Source organism: Thermobia domestica, chromosome 11 (assembly GCF_964235325.1).
Source record: "Thermobia domestica chromosome 11, izTheDome1.hap1.1, whole genome shotgun sequence".
In the NCBI taxonomy this organism is placed as follows: Eukaryota; Metazoa; Arthropoda; class Insecta; order Zygentoma; family Lepismatidae; genus Thermobia; species Thermobia domestica.
The window spans coordinates 92474769-92497220 of record NC_137464.1 but is presented as its reverse complement, the minus strand read 5'-3'; the positions used below and the strand labels follow the sequence as shown (position 1 = coordinate 92497220).

Below are 22452 nucleotides of genomic sequence, written 5' to 3'. Positions count from 1 at the left end.
AATAATTTACTTTCGTCTCAGTTTTAAGAACTGTAGTAAGTAATTTGCAATGCAACCTATAGATTTCATGAACCAAAACGCAGCATAGGTAAGAATTATATTATTGATTTTTAATATTCACTACTTGTTATTGATGCCCACGTTACTAAAACACGTCTTCTTTTCGTCAGCTTGAAGAAAGTTTAATTACTAGTAATGTTGAAGAGAATATTTCATTTGCCGTACGTACCGAAATGAGATAAGGAAAGATAACATTCAGTCTGGCAACGAAACACTTAACATGTTTCTCTTCTATGCTCGTGTTTCATAAGTATTTTCAACTGTTATATACATACATACATCTTTTAGTGTGCTTTTCTGTACAATATCTTCCACTTTATATATATATATATATATATATATATATATATATATATATATATATATATATATATATATATACACATATAGTCTGTCCGGAAATAATTCAGCCAATGTAAATACAGTACAACGTTGCAATCAATGTAATCTGGTAGCCAAAGGGAAAGGTCCTTTATTGGCAAATGTGTGTACCATGATACGTATTATTCATAATATTCGAGGGAGCGAATCTACATCAAATTCTGCGTCAAATTGGAACTTCGCCCAAGGAGCTATTGGAATGATTAAGGAAACCAAGTGGGTAGGTGGGGAAATTCCAATTAAAGCAGCACAAATGTAGTATAATAGAGTAGTTTAAGACATAATCGAGAAACGTCTATCCCCCCTCATTGTGAAAGCATTTCATTATAAGTGCGTTCTTAACGTTCAAACATTTACACAAAATGTTCTTTTCAGGCTGACAAAGAAAACGGTTCCTGCAGTGGCCACTTGTAATTGTCATCTCGATCACGATAATGTCCCACTCATTATTTCAGTACAGGGCATTTTTGGCAAAACAGAAAATCACCTGGGCGGCTTAGCTACCTTTACGATCCATATTTGTACCCAGCATCCTTTGGCTTCTCCCAATTTTCAATGGGAAGACATTTCATAAAGTTTATATGATTCAGAGAACATGACAATGAAATTCACCGCGATTGCAATAAATTTTACAGTATGTATTGAAAAGTGGATCCTCCTACTTTGAAAAAAACTAAGGCATCACTGTTAAAAGTACTGTGTATCGTTCTCCCTATTACACGGCTGGTTACTTTCTAGACAGACTACATATTACATTGTTTGGGGTAGTCATTTAATACATATATATTGCAGCTAAACTGTTTCTGAAACGTAGCTTATATTTTTAGAAAAGAACACATTCTTTGAGACATTCGAGAATCAATATAACATCAAATAAAATATCAATAATTCTCAACTTGAAAACATACAACTTTCACTATAATACTTTTGTCAGCCAAGCTGCACACAGTCTTCGTTACTAAAAACATATTTAAATAGCAAGGAAGCCAAATAGCATAACAAATTGATGAAACAAGGAACTCAAATATTGCATTTACAAAAATATTTCAGTAATTCTTTTCCAAAATATTTTTAACATTCACTGCTCAAAATTACTGTTCTTTTGGAATCTATATAGAATATTTTATTTTGTGAAGGGGAAAATTTTGTAGTATATAATAATAATTTGAATTTTCTTTTCATTCATATTTCCAAAAGGTCCGTATTTCATGTTTTACAGTATGCGCCAAAACGAAGAGTACAGAAATCGCATTGTTTATATTGTTTAATTTATTTGTTTTACAACATAATGAAACGTATGAAATGTCAAATGGATGTCAATTGAATGCTACTCAACATATAAATCGCGCCTGTACATCACGGGTTCAAAATTTTGACCATTACGTCGCACACTTTCTTCATAGCGGTCATGTACACTGATGATTATGTTAATGAACATGGGTTGCTACAATGACAAAAAGTCTTCTCATTTAACTTCGGTATACTGGTATGGAGTTCTGTCCAGAAAACTGCCTCCTTCAGCATACGCCATATGTAGACATTTGGAGCTGTGAGATTAGATGAGTAGGAATTTCGAATTTCAGTACTGTTTGTTTAGCCGCATACTATACTTTAGATAAGGAAGTTTTCAAATACTAGTCTTTTCGATTATAGACGATTTTTTAAAAATAGCTTGATAGATTGTATATAACTGTTACTTTATTTAATCAATTCTGAAACAGTGGACAGTGGGAGGATTTGCTCCATTCTGCACTCCTTTCTTGTTCTTCGAATTTCGATATTTATTTATTTTGGCCATATCAATGCACATCAAGAGCAATTGCAAGTCATCCGATGAACTATTACAACTAATGAATTGACGAAGTTCTTGCATCCTCTTAAATACTTTGTTGTAAAGCTGCTTTGATGCTTCTTTCTTGTGTATTATCTAAGACATTAGTCGAACGTAACTCTAAAAGAAATCCATTGTTCTCATGATTATGTACAGGTAACTACGGAAGTTTTTCTTTTCCCCGTTGAATCCAGTTTTTGCAATGTGATCCGCATGTAATTATTTTCCATATCTATTTTCCTTTTTGATTTTGTTTTAACAAAAATTTAAAATACCTTTTAAACATTTTTTTTCAGACGTTAGTTTTAGTTTCGCGTAAACAAGCAGAACAGTGCATATTGTAGTATTACCAGTATCTTTTTTGTAAACTCATATGTGAGATTTTCCCCCCATTACTCTCCTTCCTATTACTTCGAATGCGTTGTTGCCACAACTGACGAGTTTCAGGGACTTACAAAAATTTACACGCGCAATTATGTTTTGGAGAAGTGTGCATTTTCTTTTGTCTCTTTTCCATAATCCTCTATGCTTGGGATTAACGTAAGTCAAGAATGAGCAACCAATTTAACCTCTTAGTGTGGTATGGACTGCTCTCCCCACTCAGATTAAAAAGTATGATCCATGGTATCTTCCATAAAAATATTCCCATAGAATATGACATACTTTTTTTAGGCTTCACAATCATTCCCACTATTTACATTTAAAATCAATCGAGAAGAAGAGAAAGAACTTCTCCCGCCAGGTTTAAAAATATGTTCTATGGTAACTCTCGTAAATATTATTCGATTTTAACATATGATGTATGTGTTTACTGAGATTTTCACATAATCCCAATCTTGCAGTTCAAGTCAATCAAATATTAGGACTGACTTGTATTCTCCCCCTAAAGATTTAAATAATAATAATAATAATAATAATAATAATAATAATAATAATAAAACTTTCGATTTTTTTTTTAATTGTCGAATATCGTCAAATTTCCAACCTAGTAGCAATTGCAGTTGAAGTCGGCCAATAATCAGGTGTTGCCCCCAATTGTATATAACATTTTCTTGAATACTTCTTAAACACACTTAGATTTTTATAGAACATTGTGTATGTTTTATCGGAGATAGAGACTTGCTCTTATAGTTTGGGATTAAAATTAGTGTGAGAGGATCGCTCGCTTCAACAATGAACACCATCACTAATTAATAGCGTCCCTTTCAGCAGCGAAGACTATATGAGATGTCGAAATACTGCGTAACATGGGATCCGAACTACATAAGCTCCCACCAGGGATTCCGCACCTGGATTTCGCTTGAAATATATACAAATTAGCTTAAATGCCACCTCTGCGTCGTTGAAGATGTGATACCTCGTATGTCCAATTCGTTAGTTTTCCAGGAGACGAAAAAAGTCACTATATCTATTCACAATATTAACATTTCAGACATTATAAAAGGTGTTTTATCCTTTAAAAACACGCTGATCCAGCTGCTCTCATCACAGCAGATATGGCTATAATACATTGAACTCATTGGGATACGAGGTATCACCTGAATTTGCCAACAATCGATATGCAAGCAAACGCTATAATCGTTTGTTTCTCAGTAATCGATGTCTTGTGACGCACGAGGGTTTGCTAGAATATGGGTTATTGCTTTCTCACTAGACAATGCTAAGAACTGGACATACAAGAGTTCACATCTTCAACGACTCTCTGTTAATTTACTGGACACAGCAGGAGTTCACCCAGTTGTTCTCTGACCTACATGCGTATTAGAATAAAGAACATTACAGGAACAAAATGCAATCATCCCCCTCCTACTTTTAAGTATGATCTAAATAGATTAAGAATCACAATCTACTAAAGTAATGAAAAATCACTAATTGAAACTTTGCAACTTTCCTTGTCAATAATAATAATAATAATAATAATAATAATTTTATTGGAGTGTTTTATGTTGCACTTGCTTCCTACTTCCATCAATTTGTTATGCTATTCAATTTCTCTCAGGTTTTAGTTGAATATACTCTTACTACCGAAGATATCTGCAGTTGTACTGAGGAAAATATTATGGTAAAGTTAAATCTGTCAAGTTGAGATTATTAAGATGTTTTATTATAACATTAATATCTTTTACACCACTTTCTGAACGAAATGATCCAGATTAAGGAAGACATCTGGAAGTGCTTTATACTATGCTCCACTCAATGGTTAAGAAAGTAGATTTGCGAGTTTAGAGTATGACATTAATATCATAGGACAGAAGGTTGTGTTGCTAAATGAATAATAATAAAATAAATTACGTCCATCAATCATTAATTCAAATAAACTTAAACCACTATTTAAAAAAAATAAAGAAAAAACAGAACAGTTGAAGGACCTATTATTATTTTAAAAGAATGCTAAGAAGCATGTCATACCAGTCTTGGAAACATAAAAGAAATATATAATATGAGTGATAGAAGAGGAAAGCACAATCTTTACAAATAGAATACATCATTCTTTTGTAATTGCTTGTCTCTTGATCTCATATCTACATGTATAAATTACAATCATGCACACACTATCTCTCTCTCTTTTTTAGAAAACTACTACCTTCTAATTTTATTCTAAGATCTAAAACTATGCCTCACGCTGCTCTACCTAAGAAATCTAGACGATCTTTTGCCATTGTCAAGTTGGTCTTCATTTTTTGCTGGAGACGCTGAGCTCTTTCCCATACCTCTCCTTTTCCGTAACATTCTATTGCAATTCCTTTTTCCAACTCGGCAATTCCTTTCTTGTAAAGTTCAATCGCCACATCTTTCTGACCTGAAATTACATATAAGAAAAAGAAGTATTAATATTATCATTGTATTAGTTATTATGGAAATGAAAGCTAATTGGTATTTATGATTTATCTAATAATACCGAAAAATTTTGGTATTCTGTTTGTGGACTTCCTTGGCCTGGCCAATCTCTCTCTGTATCAATTAAATCCTGACTGATCGATCAGCGCCTAGGCCAAACTACTTAAGCTAGAAATTTGAGATTTGGGCAGTGCATAGGATTTTTGAAAACTCCATGAGGATGGGGTTCCAATTATTATAAAAGATATCCATAATTCAGAATGAAATTAGGTATTTAGATTTTTCATTTAAAATAATTAAACACGTAGTTTAGCGTTTCTTGATATCTGACACAAGAGAGAAAAAGAGGTGCAAAGAATGAGATTTCTGCTAGTAACATCTTTTCTCTGAATGTGCAGTCTTGAATTGTAATGGTAAGAGACAAGTGACTAAAGGTGCTATCATCATCATCGAACAAGTAAGAATTAAAATAATATTGCTACAAGTTCAATTTCTGGTGAAAGCACATGCAGCAGACTCCGTGTCAAACTGAAGGTTGTGTGATAGTCTGCAGCATTGCTTAAAAAGAAAGAAAGAAAAAAAAAAACCTACCGAACACACTATTCTAATCAAAACACTCGAATTCGAACAAACATGCTCTACAATATTCTTGATCAATATATATTAAATACTGTTATGAAGTAACAAATCGATTTAATTTTATTTAAATATCTAATAAATTCTCTGTGAAACTTCAATAAATATAAGAAAAGTCAGACATTATACTAATCACGGTATCAAAACAACTCGGTCAACCTTACAAAAATTTGATTGATTTGATATCAGAGGTTGATATTTGAATACAGGGGTTGATTCATTTAAACTGAGCTGAAGTCAATGTGCAACTGTACCGCACATGCGCAACTCATCGCCCTGAGATTGCCAATGGTCAGTAACACTCTCTTGTTAGTCACGTAGTAGAGTAGTGCGATCGAGAGTAGTCTTCATGCCGCCGAAACGGAACAGATTCTAGGAGAGTTCATTGTGACCCTTTCCCACGCTAAGTTCAAGGCGTCGCGCATCGCAGAAATGTGTAAAGTGCGTAATTTTCGTGTAGGTCGCGCCACTGTAAATCGTATTATACGGAAATGATATGTGGCACAAAGTCCTGTGCCCACCATACCAACGCGGGCAGCTAGAACCGTTTCCCAAAAGGGTTCATGATTGTGGTTGGTTTCTCGTATATGGCAAACTGCATATATGAAAGGCAGAGCGACACGTTAAAATCACTGCTGCTTACTACCCTGACTAAAATGTACCGTATGGAATCCCAGCATTGTACGAACAGGACGTGAACCAGGTTGAACTGCACCAAGACATCAACCACACGGCGAAAACATCGCTGGAATTCTATCGCTGTGTGGAGGAGGAAACTGGATTTCGGCAATTCCCTTCTCTGACATTTCTGTCAATAATTCAGATGGTAGCCTAATGGACTGTTGTTTTTCGGATGCCTGAAGTGGCGCCTTTGTCACGGTCGAATCCACACAGTTACCGTCCTATGGAAAGCCTGAAAGAGGAGTGGGATGCAATACAGCCTCTTGCAATGGAAACTCAGATGCCGACCAATAGTCAACAGAAGTGGCCTGTCGATCAAACACAACCGGTGGTGGAAACAAAGCATTTAATAGATAACTGGCACATTCAAATTCGGCTCAATATAAGTGAATCAACCTCTGCATACACGATCTTTCGGAGGATATGAAGTGAAATAGTGTATGTGGTTTGTACTTCAGAATGTACTCATATGAATTCTTTGTCTACATTTACGCACAAGGGCACAAGATGATACATCCTTTTCCATGAGTTTTCATTCATTGTCAAACTCTAATACTATTTTTTTTTTTTTTTGCTGAAATTCGAACAAACATTTTGGATCAATACTAAGTTCGAGTCAAATATGGGAAGTTGCCAAGAATAATAATTTAAACCTTTCCCGTACATACGGGATGCAAGTTGCTGCGGCTATGACTTGTTCACAGGACGGAAGATACCAGTGAGGTCTACAATAACTTAAATGTCAAGGTTTTCTCGATTAGCAGAGAGCGATTGCTAATAACAGGAACCACTTAAATAACAGAATCCAACAATTTCCAAAGATTTGGAAATAGATCCTCAGGATATTCAACTGAAGGAACAAACAGTGTCTTCAAAGTGATGTGAGACTATCAGATGATCTATATATATGGTCTAGGTTCAATTCCAGGTGCGACAAATTTCAAATTAGACATTAACTCCTGTTTTACAGGTCTTGGCATTGAAAGGAAACGCTAAAATATAATGATAAAAAAAGATCTAATAAACAAAAAAAAAAAAAAAGTTTATACGTTACAAATACTTACGGCCCTCGTAAGATTTTACATTAAGATTCATAATTTTATTACGTCATGTATACTTTTTTTTTTAAAAAAACGAAAGAACTCATGTCCTTATAAGGTTTCGAACCGTTACATACGGGCCAATATTTCTCGTAGCTCTTTCGTTTCAATTGATTCAGTAATAATGAAATATGTTGTGAGAAATTGAAAAAGAAACGCTGCCAAACTTCATTCACGAATTCGTTAGATAGCTATTTCAAAAAATTCATTTCCGCTAATTTCAATCGACTTCAAATATACTCAATTTCACAAACGATATATATATGTATATTCTACAGCATGAAAATCTAAAATTGATGAGAAGAAAAATAATTCTAGAAGGCTTGTGATTGATGGCGCCACCTATCCGCTGGCATTATATTTGCGCTTATTGAATATAAAGAAAGAAAAAGAAACGCAAAGAAAGAACACTTTATTTGGGACCTACAATACGACGCTGTATTGATTTTTCGTCCACGCACACAGTTGTAATAGAGTCCTCGTTAAGTAATTATTTAGTGGGTGGATCCTTCCGTATTGTAGTCGATGTTGCTGTGGGTCACTCGGTCGCTTTCAATTTCCGGAATGTAAATTTTACATTACCTTCATCTGAAACTGAAACTTTGCCAATATTTACCTTTAACATAACAAGAAAGAAAAGCAGCAACAGGATATTTCTTAATTTATAGCTATGATTTTTGTTAATTTCTTCTGAACTTCATTCTTAACACATGAATTCCTCATTGTGGGAGAGATTTTTGTCCTTTAAAATAGGATTAAAAAAAAAAAAAAAGAAAAAAAGAAAAAAACAGCACTAACAGTAATATCGTTCTGCTCAAACAGTGCACAAAATTAGGATCGATACAGACTACGCTTAAGACACACATGAATAAACTAATGCGTGTTGAAATATTTACTGAAAAATTAAATACACATATCACTTGATAATTGTTCTTTTGTGTCGTGTTCTACCACACGTTTCCGGATTCCACTAAACCGTAATTTGGATAGTTAGATATTCTCGGTTCCACATGAATTCATCAACAACATAACATCGAAATCATCAGAAACCAATTTATAGATAATCAAAACATCGACAGCCAAAATTTCATCGAAATACTGGGGATGCGGTATGAATGTCAATGCGACATTTTATATCCGCGCAGACCTCTAGTTTAATTTATCATGTCCATCTGCAACGGGGCACAAGACTCCCCTCTTGCAATTGCGAAGAGTGTTTAGTGCTTGGAAATACTTCCAAACATACTAATTTACTCTCACATACTAAGTACTATATTATTTACTGTAGGATATATGCGTACATAATAATTGTTTTATATTATATATTAGGTGCACACGTACATCAGTATAAAAGTGCATGTCTTTTTTTTCCTCCCTTGTCAAAAAATGCATCAAAAGAAACGCAGGTTACCTTCATTATTCCTCGTCTAATTTAAAAGAAGGTACACCTAAAATAGATAACTTTTTTTTTTTTTTTTTGTTTTCACGATCTGATTTTTTTTTTCTTTCGAAAACACAATGAGACCTGAACAACACATAGTGATCAAATTGGAATCGAATGACCATAGGAGGTAAATTCCATTTATTTTTGGACAAACTGAGTTTTCAGAATCTGATTTTTTTTTTAAACAAATACCTGGAAACTCAGGATGACAATGGTCAAATTTGAACCGAAAAATCGTGAGCCATTTTATCTACCCCGCCTATAGATGGTAAATTTAATTATAATTATGCACAACTTTTTTTTCTCCGCCCTAAAATATTTCGAGAATACTATTTGCGACCTCAGGAACACATTGTGATCAAATCTGAACCGAAAAACCGCAGACTCTTTTATTTACCCAGTCTATAGACGGTAAATTCCATAATTTGCGACAACATTTTGAGGTTTCCCCAGGTCTGAAATTTTCTGAAAACAATATTTAGAACTTTAGGAACACATAGTGATCAAATTTGAACCGAAAAATTGTGGGTCGTTTTTATCTACTCCACTTATATAATGTAAATCCTATCGTAATTTTCGTCAACTCTCTTGAGTTTTCCCCGGTCTGCAATATTTTGTAACCACTACTTGGTAACCTCAGGAACACATAGTGATAAAATTTAAAACGAAAGGCTGCGGGTCCTCTTATCTACCCCGCTCTTAGGCGGTAAATTCCATCGTTATTATAGGCAACTTTTTTAAAGTTTCCAATGGCCTGGATTTTCTGGAAATACTAGTTGGAACCTTAGAAACACTTATCAAATTGATTCTTGGAAACATTGATCAAATTGATTCTTTACCAAATTTAAACTGAGAAACTAAGGTCGCTTTTGTTTACCCTCCCCGTAGACAGTATGTTTCATCTTAATTTTGGGAAAGCTTCTGAGGTTTTCTCGGTCTGATTTTTTTTTTGTAAACACTGTTTGAGACCTTAGAAACACATTGTGATCAGATTTGAATCGCAAAGCCGCGGGCTCCTCTATATACGCACCAAGTCCGCAATAATGGTAAATTCTTCCTCTTCTGTCTAACATTTCGAGTAGAATTTCTAAACGTCCTGTAAGTAATCGAGTGTCCAGGGTATAACTTGCAAAATTAGTGCAAGTTGCCAATGTGAATAGAGAAGTTAAATACACCATGGAACAAAAATGCGTAAGCGTCTTTCTCAGAGCAGAACAGTCTTCATAAGCTCATCTATTCAATTGAACACACTGTATTCACATTTCGCCTTAAGTCTTTCGAAAAAATATATTCCCGCAAGACTCATTTTACTTCGTTATTAAGCGACTGAGAACACTGTATCATGATATCTTCCTGCTCATTGGAATATTGGTGTTTTACATAATCTGTGGAAAGGGATTATTAAATACGTCAGGCACGTAGCCAAGAGGGGGGGTCAGGACCCCCCCTTCGAGACCAGAAATGAAAAAATTAAGGAAGGATAAAACAAAATGAAATGACAAAAAGAAGGATCAGCGTTAAAAATTAAAAAGAAAACTACAGGAAGCTTTTGCTTACTTTTTCTTATGAGGAGATTTGTATTACTTGCAATATGGTGGTGAGGTAAGCGAGGTATTTTGGAAGAGTCTGGGAATTTGAAATTTCAAGAAAAGTTATGGAATTCTCAGAATTCCTGCTATTAGTCAGGGAGATTTCAAGCTTTCGAAAGCATAAGTGCCGTTGTGTAACAGCGTGGGCATTTTTAATCATAACTTTTCGTCATCGCATCCTTGCAGTATCAAACATGTTATTTCAAGGACAATTTTCTGTTGCTCCTTTAACCTGTCATTTGGAACAGACAGTAGTTGACGGAATAATAAAAACAAAAAAATTATGTTGAAAGAAAGTTCTGTTAGCATTTGATTCAACAGAGAAAGGAACACATATATTGTAAAACTAGTTGAATATACATATGCTTCGCACAGGGGCTGTATTTGGAAGTCAACGCCTGTGGGAGTATCACCATTGATCTCAGCGACCGTGAAAACTATCGATTTGATACTAATATCGGTCATTTTGGGATATTTTTTACATGCCTCGGTATCCACACCCCGCTGGCTCCCGGCCCGTATACTTGCAAGTCATCGCTAATTGAAGTGTCACCATTGATTTCAGCGACCGCGAAAACTATGGATTTGACACTAATATTGGTCATTTTGGATTACTTTTATATGTCTTGGTATCTCACCCCCTTCCGGTGACCCCCGGTCCGGAGGCGAATAGCTTGAATTTGGAAGTTATGCGACTGGAGTTTCACCATTGATATCAGCGACCGCGAAAATGTGAATTCGGCACTAATAGCTCAAGTGTAGAGCGTTGGCTTCGCATTTGGGAGGTCGTGGTTTCGAATCCCGCTGCCTAGCATTCTGACTTAGGAGGTTTTCCAGGGTTTCCCTCAGTTCTACCAGACAAATGCCGGGATAGCACCTACTAAACAGGCCCTGGCCGATACCTTCCCAAATCCTTTCCATTGTTAATGTTGTTGGATATCCAATGTAAAATGGCCTCTGAGCTGTATCTGGTGATTGTTAAATAAATAAATAAATATTGATCATTTTCTACTACTTTTACATGTCCCGGTAAACGCCCCCTGAGACCCCCCTGGTTCGAATTTCGACAGAAACGTTTAACTCTGGTCTGGAGCTTGGACCAAGGTATTCGTGACTAAAATTTGGTAACTCTAGGTCAATTTGTCTGGTTCCCAAGCCGGTTCCGGTAAACGCCCCCCTGAGACCCCACTGTTTCGAAATTTGAAAAAAACGCTTCGTCTTGATCTGGGGACTGGGCCAACCCCTGACCAAAATTTGGTAACTCCCGGTCCATTCGTCTGGTCCCCAGGCAGCACACAGGCAGACAGACAGACAAACACACAAACAAACTCTTCATTTTATTTATATTAAAGGATAGTTTACAAGACAGTATTCAGTATGTACTTTTTATAATAATTGAGGTCATAACGAAAGGAAAATTGTTATATTTGAATAAACAGGAGAAGAACGTAAATATTGCAAAATCTTTTTCAATACTTTCTTTTTATTATTTTGCTCGAAATTTCTTCATAGTTTATTAAAATACTTGCCAACATATCCTCATTTTATTGTCCTAACAAACCAATATATGTTGATAGTAAAGTAGTTTAGATTGATCGAGCGCCAGGGCCTTCAGAATTTCATGTCTATCCCCCCCCCCCCGCCGTTACGAAATCCTGGCTAAACGAACCAATATATGTTCCAGTAAAATAGTTTAGAGTGATCGAGCACCTTTTGTGATGACCACAGTATTTCATGTCACGGACCCCCCCCCCCTTCACGAAATCCTGGCTACGTGCCTGAATACGTGCAAAGTGAAATTATAATACCCTCTAATATATCATTTTTTAAAAAAAAAAACTCGTGTATAATGCAGACAAATTTCGAGAAAAGGAAAGTGGAACAATTATGTTATTGCTTTGAAGCTTAACGCAAGCCCTTGCAGACTCAAGGTTCACACATGAACACACACACACACACACACACACACACACACAAACATATATATATATATATATATATATATCATACATAAGAGGCTCGGGTGAATGTAATGGTATGTGGCATTTTTTAATTTTCGAGTATGCTGGAAAAGAAAGTTCAACATTCCCTTTCAATGCAATGCAGTGTAATGATACATGCAGTGTAATGATACACAGCAAACAAGCTTCCCTGTATCTCCAGGAACATTTCCCAAATTAAATTACCTAGATATTCTGTGATCCGACCGTAACTCATCCCACAGAATTACTCAATTTTACCGGAAGTAATGCACTTGTAACATTCGAAAGAGGTTGAAATTTTTAACGATGCACATAGGTAGGGGAACATTCTCTAACATTCTGCAAAACCACCAGATTAACTGGTTTACCAATCCAACAAAGTTTTATTTATTGGTCAGTGTTACGTACTAGGGACACTACAATATTGCAAACATCCAAATTTTGGATCCCTCTACAACAGTAATAACGCAAGCGAGACGGATGATGCAATGCACAACCAAAGTACCCCAATGTCTAATCAGTTTTTATCTGACGTATTTGGAATTAATAGAAACTAGGTTACAACATACTGATTTTTTCAAAAGACTTATTTCGAAGAACTGCCTATATGTGGCATAGAATTACATAGATGATTTTCAATAAAGAATACCGTTTACAGCAATTTGATATCTCAAATCGTTTCGGAGATGTGATAATCAATAATAACTTAAATTTTGCAATTGCGACACTGTTGTAATTACAACTAACTAAAACTATTATTGTAATGGTACAGAAGGAAAGAAAAGTAATAGTAGTAGTAGTTTTGTAGAACTTATATATATATATATATATATATATATATATATATATATATATATATATATATATATATATGGGTTATTCTAAAAATGGCGCCCACGGACTATTCTCAAGGCAAAATATACATAACTACATCTTTCGAGACCACGCCTGGAAAGGCGTATTGCACTATGTGGCAACGTCGCAGATAAAGAACTATAGAATAGATCTACCAATATATCAAACAGTTACATCACTTCTTTCTAAATGGCAGTTAAAGTTGATAGACGTTGACAGTAGCTCCATGTATTACCATAACAATCGATGTAACTGCTTGATGAATTCGTACAGCAATGCTAATGATTCCAAGTTAATCTACGACGTTGTCACACAGTGATTTTTTTTTCGGGGTGGGGTATGCCATTATATAGTATTCTCGCTTTATTTTGACCCACATAATAGACCTCTTGCTCGTGGGCGTCATTTTTAGAACACTCAATTATATATAATTCGATATATCATGAATGAACTATACCATCCAAGTCTTGTTGGATATTTCAACAAAATATGCTCCACTTCATTACGGATTCAACATTTGAGCGTGTTTTGTGGGCTGGTGAAATGACCTGTACCATCACTTGATCTTACACTTTTACGGACATTTACTTTTGACAATATTCAAAGGCTCTTCATAAATTCAAAATAGAAGTTTAAATATTATGCAAACGCACAAAAGGTTAATTACCGTTCCACAAAATTCAGGTGTTTTCTGGTAATATTACTGGTTCTGTGATAACACAGATTTTAACGATAATGCCGTTAAGTTTTACATTATTATTATTATTATTATTATTATTATTATTGTTTACAATTCAGTGCAGCTATTATTTACACTATTGTTCTTTTCCCTTAAGTATTTTTGTTATCGAACATTGCTCGACAAATTATATGAACCGTTTATTGAAACTAAAAACCCCCTCTGTTTATGATTTTCTCGTTTCTTTTCTACTGAATGAACTTTTTTTCTTTAGAATAAAAAAAAATCATATTGTAATGGGAAGAGAGACGTAAGAAACTATTTCTTCACTGAAAATGATAATTTGAATACAGCTCAAAATTTTATACACAAAAGAGCCGTGGAAAATCACCTAAAAAGTTTTCTCGAATTCTTTCATCTTTAACCTTCATCAACACTAAGCTTCAGAAATAATAATAATAATATAAAAACTTATAAAATAATGTTCAATGATTTGTGAATGAATTGAAAATTGTAACACAATTCTATTTGTCTTAAATTAAATACATCCCTTTTTAAGTTCTAAAAACTATAATGAAACAGATCCACCACTCGTGTCAGAAGAAACTCACTTTCGAACAAGACTGGAATGATCGAAGCAGAGGAAAAGTACCAATTAAACATAAGCTTCTGAGACTCCCGCTGTCTCTTATTGAATTTCCAGTTAAACCTTTTCAACTGAAATGTCAGTACGCGGAGTAATAACACGTCTACATTAAATTAATGGAAAGCTCATATAACAAAAAAGAACAAGGCAATTAAAATGATTACCTGTTTCATCAATAAAAAGAAAAGCTTAGTTTGAAATTGTTCGTCCTTTCTTTTACGATTTTTCACTTTGTCGCTGGAGAAATAGAACTCTCCGGTGTTACTGAATAAGAGCGGAGCATTTTCAATGACAGCAATATATTTCGAAAAATGAAATACTACGAAAGAAAATATATGAATATAATAAATGTAATCAGAAGCGCTTTGTTTCAGAACTATACCAGTTTAAAAAATAAATAAATAACTTTAGTATTATTTAAATTACACAGCATAGAGTTTTACAAATAGAGGAAGTCATAGACTCAATTGCACCGTTCGAAGTTACTAACATCTCGTTTGTTACATACTGTACTCAAGGAAGTCGCCAACCCTCACTCTAATGACTTATCGTGACTAATGGATTATCATCGGGAGTATAAACAGCAGAATCTTCTTTCGAGAATATAGATTTGGAAGCTAAAGGTACGAAAGAATTTGGAAACGTATCTGAAGAATGCAGGCAACCGCAAGAGCCCATTGGTCCACTGTCTTGCGAATGAATTGCGACAGAAAAAAACAAGTTTATAATTCTAGACCTCGGTTGTAAAAGGTGATAACCCATATATCACAAAAATTTTAGTTCTCTGAATGAACAAGGCAACAAGCCTCCTCTTCGTCTATTCAATGTGAAACATTGTTTATTTTCATATATAAATGGCAGGGAGGGCACGGTGACATGCCACTCTGGCGAATTTTACGCACGTATAAGGTGACAACCTGTAGTTCATTCAACCCCCAACAAAACAAAGTCACAGGGATAATACTCTACACGGTAATACCACCACTAATCGCAACGTATCACCATTCATCATCATCATCTCCATCATTGATACGTTGAGGAAGCTGCCTGCCATCTGCAAGTGCATTCAAAAATGACACCTAAAAAATAAAAAGGTTTGATTGTAATGCCCATGCAACTAGCGGAATGTGAAGGTAAATAACGAAGACGACAGTAGTGGTTGACGTACTTCTACACCCGAAAGCTGGAATGTTAGCGGTACTTTACGTAATAATGATGTTCTAACATGTTTCCTTAATGGATGTTGTCAAACGGATTGGTAGGTCATTATGGGTTGATGACATGGATTTGGAAAGTTGTTATATTTCTGTTTTTAGTTGTGCTGACATGTAAAAGGTCGTGTCCTCTTTTTAGAGACTTTATACTGGGTATTTTTAAAAATAATAATAATAATGGAAATTTGAATTAAATCTGTTGATACGTCATTTTGAGAGAATATTTTATTCGTTCACATGTATAACATGTTGAACAATATGTGAGAGAGAGAGAATAAAAGATTACACGTACAATATACATTTAACGGTTTGATTTTTATGAAATCTCATAAAGTGGGAGGAAACCATTTTATTAGAAGGTAAGAACACTTATAATGTGTGATACGCACTGGGATTGAACCCGGAACCCTTAGCAACAGTGGTGAACACTGTATTGTACGGGGAATGAATATGGGACCCTTAGCACAAGAGATGAACGTTGCATTGTACGGGGAATGAATATGGGACCCTTAGCACAAGAGATGAACGCTGCATTGTACGGGGAATGAATATGGGACTTTTAGCACCATTGGTGAACGCTGTATTGTACGGGAATTGAATATGGGACTTTTAGCACCAGAGGTGAACGCTGTATTGTACGGGGACTGAATATGGGACTTTTAGCACCATTGGTGAACGCTGTATTGTACGGGAATTGAATATGGGACTTTTAGCACCAGAGGTGAACGCTGTATTGTACGGGAATTGAATATGGGACTTTTAGCACAAAAGATGAATGTTGTATTGTACGGGAATTGAATATGGGACTTTTAGCACCAGAGATGAACGCTGTATTGTACGGGAATTGAATATGGGACTTTTAGCACCAGAGGTGAACGTTATATTGTACGGGGACCCTAAGCACCAACGGTGAACGCTGTATTGTACGGGGATTGAATATGTGACTTTTAGCACAAGAGATGAACGTTATATTGTACGGGGACCCTAAGCACCAGCGGTGAACGCTGTATTGTACGGGAGACTGAACCCGGGACCCCCCAAACACTAATGGTGTATATTGTATTGTACTGAGAATTATTGCAATTCTCACATGTAAATTGGCGAGAAAAAAAAAATATATAGGAAATACGAAGTCTGTGTATGTATGATTGAATGCTTTATTTATTTTGTTAATATTCATCGTTTTTTATTCCTTATAGTTAACTCCGTGTTTACAGCCAAGTTTGAAATACGGAGCGAGTGAATTGTTCTTCCGTCTCTTACAGAAGACTAGCTTAGAATGCCATTACTTCCGGGTCGTTGCCTCACACGATTTCTCCTGGCATCCGTTAGAACATTGAGTGGTGACATACATAGAGTGTCAATGGACTTTCTAATTTTATTTCCGCATGTACTGGAATAACCTTATACACTTTCTCCTTGACCATGAGAAACTGTCTGGCAACATACTGAAATATTTTTCCATTAACGATGGTTGTTACAGCGATAGTTATCGGCAGTGATGAAGAAGACAGATAGAAATTTCATGTTTCTTCCCCTTTAGAAGATGTATTTTTGTGGCAATATCTGATTTTTGGCAGAATATCTAATATCTGATGAACATGTAAGCATTTTTCCTTAATTAGATGAAAACCGTACATAGCTACAAGTCCCAAATGTCGATACCCTGTCTGAATGAGATTTCTCCAGCGGCTGACGAACTTGAAAATAAGAAATTTTTAGATTTCTCGCTGTGGCAATGAATAAACGATGTTAGCGGACCTTATTTATTTATTTATAATTAATGAAATCGGGTTGAAAACCCGGTGAAAATATGCTGCTTGGGGGAGGGACATAATGAAATCCTTATATATATATATAGTATTGAAATAAAGTTGTTATTATTGTTTTTACACAGTTTATAGTGTGTGTGTGTGTGTGTTGATCTTTTGTGTGTTGAACTTTTTTGTGAGTGATTTAACAGAACGAACTCTGATTTTTTAAGGTGAGAACTTTTTAAATGTCATGTATTATTCAATTCATTATAATTAAGTAAATAATACACGATTTGCTTCTGAGAAACATTATCCGGGAAATAAACCTACGACCATTTTTGTAATCATGACAAGAGGATAAGCTTTGCGATATACTGAAAACGCTTGAAATGTAATTGCGATTTTCGATTACTAAAGTTATTATTATTATTATTATTATTATTATTATTATTATTATTATTATTGCATTCTTTTATGCTTGGTACACATGCTAATAGCAGCTACGGTGCGAACTATTAAAATATTTTATTGGTTCATTTGCTTTTTTTTTTGTTCAATCATTTCATTAGAAGTTCCATGCTTGGTACACAAGCTAATAGCAGCTACGGTGCGAACTATTAAAATATTTTATTGGTTCGATTTCTATGAAATCTCAGAACACTTGTAGTGTGAACCTACAAATAAAAGACGGACCATTTACTTGTAGAGTTTTATTTGCTTAATTATAGGATGCTTAATTACAATATGTTTGATTCATTTGTTACGATTTTTAACTGTTATACCGATCACTTTAAATCAGTTATACCTAATATATATATACGTTGTACAGATGGGACTTGAACTGTTTAAGTAAGCTCATTTACCAATAGATGGCATACTACTACGCTTTGGTAATACAACTGATAATCTTTTTAGGAACGCAAATGTTTGAACTAAGACTAGTATTTGCAGAAAGAAATGTTTTAGTCTTGGGGGGAGCGCTTTTCCCCATAACATTATTGTGTTTTAATAGTAAATATTACTGAATGTTAGTTATTTGCGTTGGGTGGTAGTTACATAACGCATAGAATAGCTTTAATGTCAAGAAAGAAAATTTTACGGAACCCCCTAAATACATTGGTTATTGAACACTGTCTTTTGACTTGAAAACCTGTTGTGTATCCGCGAAGCAAAATGAAATGATGTACTCCTATTTGTACCATGATCCTCAATGAAGGGGGCTTTGCCTGCCAAATAGATTGCCTAAATTTTAACAGTATTATCTTATAGCAAAAAGAGAATTATGTATGACTATTTGTAGTATATTTTACAAGTAACGGGGGCCCTTCCCCCCATTAGTTATGGGTTCCTCTAGATTTTAGGAGTATTGTATTACAAGGAAGCGAATTGAAATTATGTATGGGTATTCTTATTTCTACCATGTCCCTCAACGAGGGGGTTTTGCCTGCAAGATAGATTGCCTAGATTTACCAGTATTATCTTATAGCAAAAGAGAATTACGTACGAGTATTGTAACACATAGCTATAACTGTCGGAGGCCCTACCCCTTAGTTAGGGGTTCTTCTAGATTTAAACAGTATTGTATTACAAGGAAATTATGTATGCCTATTGTAGTATAACCGTATAATTGGCGGGCGACATTCTACCCATTAGTTATAGGTGCCCCATAGATTTAAACAGTATTGTATTACAAGGAAATTATGTATGCCTATTGTAGTATAACCGTATAATTGGCGGGCGACATTCCACCCATTAGTTATAGGTGCCCCATAGATTTAAACAGTATTGTATTACAAGGAAATTATGTATGCCTATTGTAGTATAACCGTATAATTGGCGGGCGACATTCCCCCCATTAGTTATAGGTCCCCCCATAGATTTAAACAGTATTGTATTACAAGTAAATTATGTAGTCCTATTTGTAATATAACTGGCGGGTCCCAGTCACAGGATTATTTAGAAATTTTTGAGTCCCCACGGTTATGCCGGTTTTTTTTTTATTGGTTCGATTTCTATGAAATCTCTGAACACTTACAGTGTGATTATTTATTCTTTCGTTTGTTTCTACAAACTTGAACTAAATATGGGAGCTAAAATAAACTCTTAAAAGTATATAGGAAGTGGGAGGAAACCCACGCACACTGTGTTTGTTCACCACAAACTCACTTGACCAACCAGAGGTGAACGCTTTACCACCGAGCCACCGCGGCCCCCAGGCTTACTTAGATTTTTTAACAGTATTATATTATAGCAAAAGGAAAATCACGTAGCTATAACTGGCGGGACCCATTAGTTATAGGCGATCCTAGATTTTAACAGTATTATAGCAAAAAGAGAATTATGTGTTTTACCATATACATTGACATGTGTTAAAGTTCCCCATTAGTTAATTCCTACAATTGTGGGTTTTTTCTGAATAGGTAATAACATAATGATGATAATTATGTTCAACTGAAGGGGCCCCCTTAGGGATTTGTAATATAATGAACGTATGGTGGTTTACTGATAGAACAAGAATCAACTATACCCTTACAAATTATGTTTTATTAACAGAACACAACTGCAAGAAGGGTACTTATTTAATGCTATCAGTAGTATTTAATGGCTAAAAAGAAATATATATCATACTGTACCTTTAAAATATAAATATATATATTCAGGACTAATAATAAATACGTCAACACGGTACACGGCTTAAACTAAACTAAAGTTAATTTAAAAGTTCTCCGACAGATGTCACTGTTAGTGGTGGGAGGGGGGAGAACACTTGATAGAACATGATATAACATGTGTTTGATGTGTACGATTATCATTTTTTCTTACGTCGGCGTGCGTTAAAGATCACAGAGAAAGCTTTCCTGATTATTAAACCTATTTTAATAGTATTAAATAAAGTATACAGGATTACCAGTATATTTATTGAGACCTGTTTTATTACAGATATTGAAGCTGTGCTAAGCGTTGTGGTGCTAGCAATTAATTAAAAAAGTACCGACTATCCCAGCTGAGATTTCTTCTTTTTCTTTTTGTGGATTGTGAACGGAGAACTAAACCTTGAAACGTATGTATTTCTTATGGTTATTATGATTTTTTTTTAAAAAAAAGAAAGAAATTATATAGTTTTTAATTGTACTTGATTGTATTTAACCAATATTAATGAACAAAGAGAGACTATCTCTCTCTCTCTCTCTCTCTCTCTCTCTGTGTGTGTGTGTGTGTGTGTGTGTGTGTGTGTGTGTGTGTGTCTGTGTGTGTGTGTGTGTGTGTGTGTGTGTGTGTGTGTGTGGATATTTTTTTAATAGAATAGTTTATAATTCAATATAGGTGAATATATTTACTGATTTTTCATAAAGTAACTTGATTGATTTCTATTTACATATCAATAATTAACTAAAGATGATCATTTTTTTCTTTTTTTATATGATATTATCATGTGAGCGTTGCTTAAAAGATGTATTTATTTGATCTTTTTTATTAAAGTGGTGTTGATTACTCAAAATAGTTTTTCTTTGTTTTATTTTTTTAGATGGATTTCTTCTGCTCAACTGAAGAATTTAACATGATTGATGAGATCTACCTGCAAGAGGTTTTGCGCGGTCTCAACGAGTACCCTAGGGTTTTTAGTACGTGGAAAGCCATCATGGAATTAAGCAGACTTGGCCATAGGGGAACCGTGAGATGCGAAGCCTTATTGCGGACCCTTCGTGTCTTTGAAGGTAATGATATACTACTTCTCCAGCACTGTGTAAGCAGTGCTGACGTACTGGATTTGTTTGTGTATGGTTTTTTCCGTAGTAAAGAATCATATGAATTGGCTCTAGATAAAGTTATGTATTTATTAGCTTGTGGGGAAGGTCAGGTAGATAGGATAAATGATACAGAGTTATCTGAGTTTTTTGATTTTGGCTCGCGATTTGTTTTGGAACCATGCTTAATCCCATCTGAAAATAATAATAATGCCATAGTCATGACCCCTCAAGAAACTCATAACTTGAGTCCTAATAATTTATATTTGTTATCAAATGAAGATTTAGCTTTCCTAAATGATAAAGCAGATGGGATTGGCAATCTAAATTCCGTTGAATTACCAATTGAAGAAGAAATGAGGAGATTGGTTGAAAATGCGGACAATGCTGTGGTTATACCCACGCAACAGGTCCAGGGAGAAAATCCTGTATACAATACAACTCAATATTGTGTACAGGATAATCATGACTATGGGAACCAATTGATTTTTTCTCCACAGCCTGGACCGTCATCTGCTAGTGTCCCACCAATGGTTGGACATGGCAACATAAATAAGAATAGTACAAGTAGTACTACTGGTAGTCATAATAGTGGTAGTACAAGTGGTAGTAGTAGTGATAATAATAATGGCGGGGATAATCAAAGAAATAGTAATTTCGAAGTTGTAAGACAAAGCAGACAAAGGTTTCGTAAGTTTCATCTTACGGGCCATGAAATTGTCGTCAGACCTGTGGGTGATGAAAGGAATATTAATAACCCAGAGGCCTATATTGAGAGTTTAATTGATTTTGCGTTGGAACATGTGATCTCCAATGCACGCCCCATGGACTACATTGGTTTATACGTTGAAAGTAGTAATAGTACTAATAACAAACCAGTGTATGTACCGTTTAGAAGAAAGGACAATTTCACTGCTAGAACAGTCCTCACTTCAATCGAACGAGTACTAAATTCGAATGAAGTGTTCCTTTTAGGGGAAGAAGTATTGTTTCGATTCCATATAGCTGAGAATTTG

At 34.9% G+C, this 22452-nt stretch overlaps 1 protein-coding gene across 2 annotated transcripts in view; it reads right to left on the bottom strand.

Annotated features, from left to right (window-relative positions):
- The window catches only part of spas (spastin), a 471098-nt gene that overhangs the window by 45537 nt on the left and 403109 nt on the right, over positions 1-22452 (bottom strand). For both annotated transcript variants that reach the window (XM_081730817.1, XM_081730816.1), the window contains exon 2: positions 4905-5072. In XM_081730817.1, coding sequence (XP_081586943.1) covers positions 4905-5072 — 168 coding nt within the window. The remainder of the gene's footprint in view (positions 1-4904; positions 5073-22452) is intronic.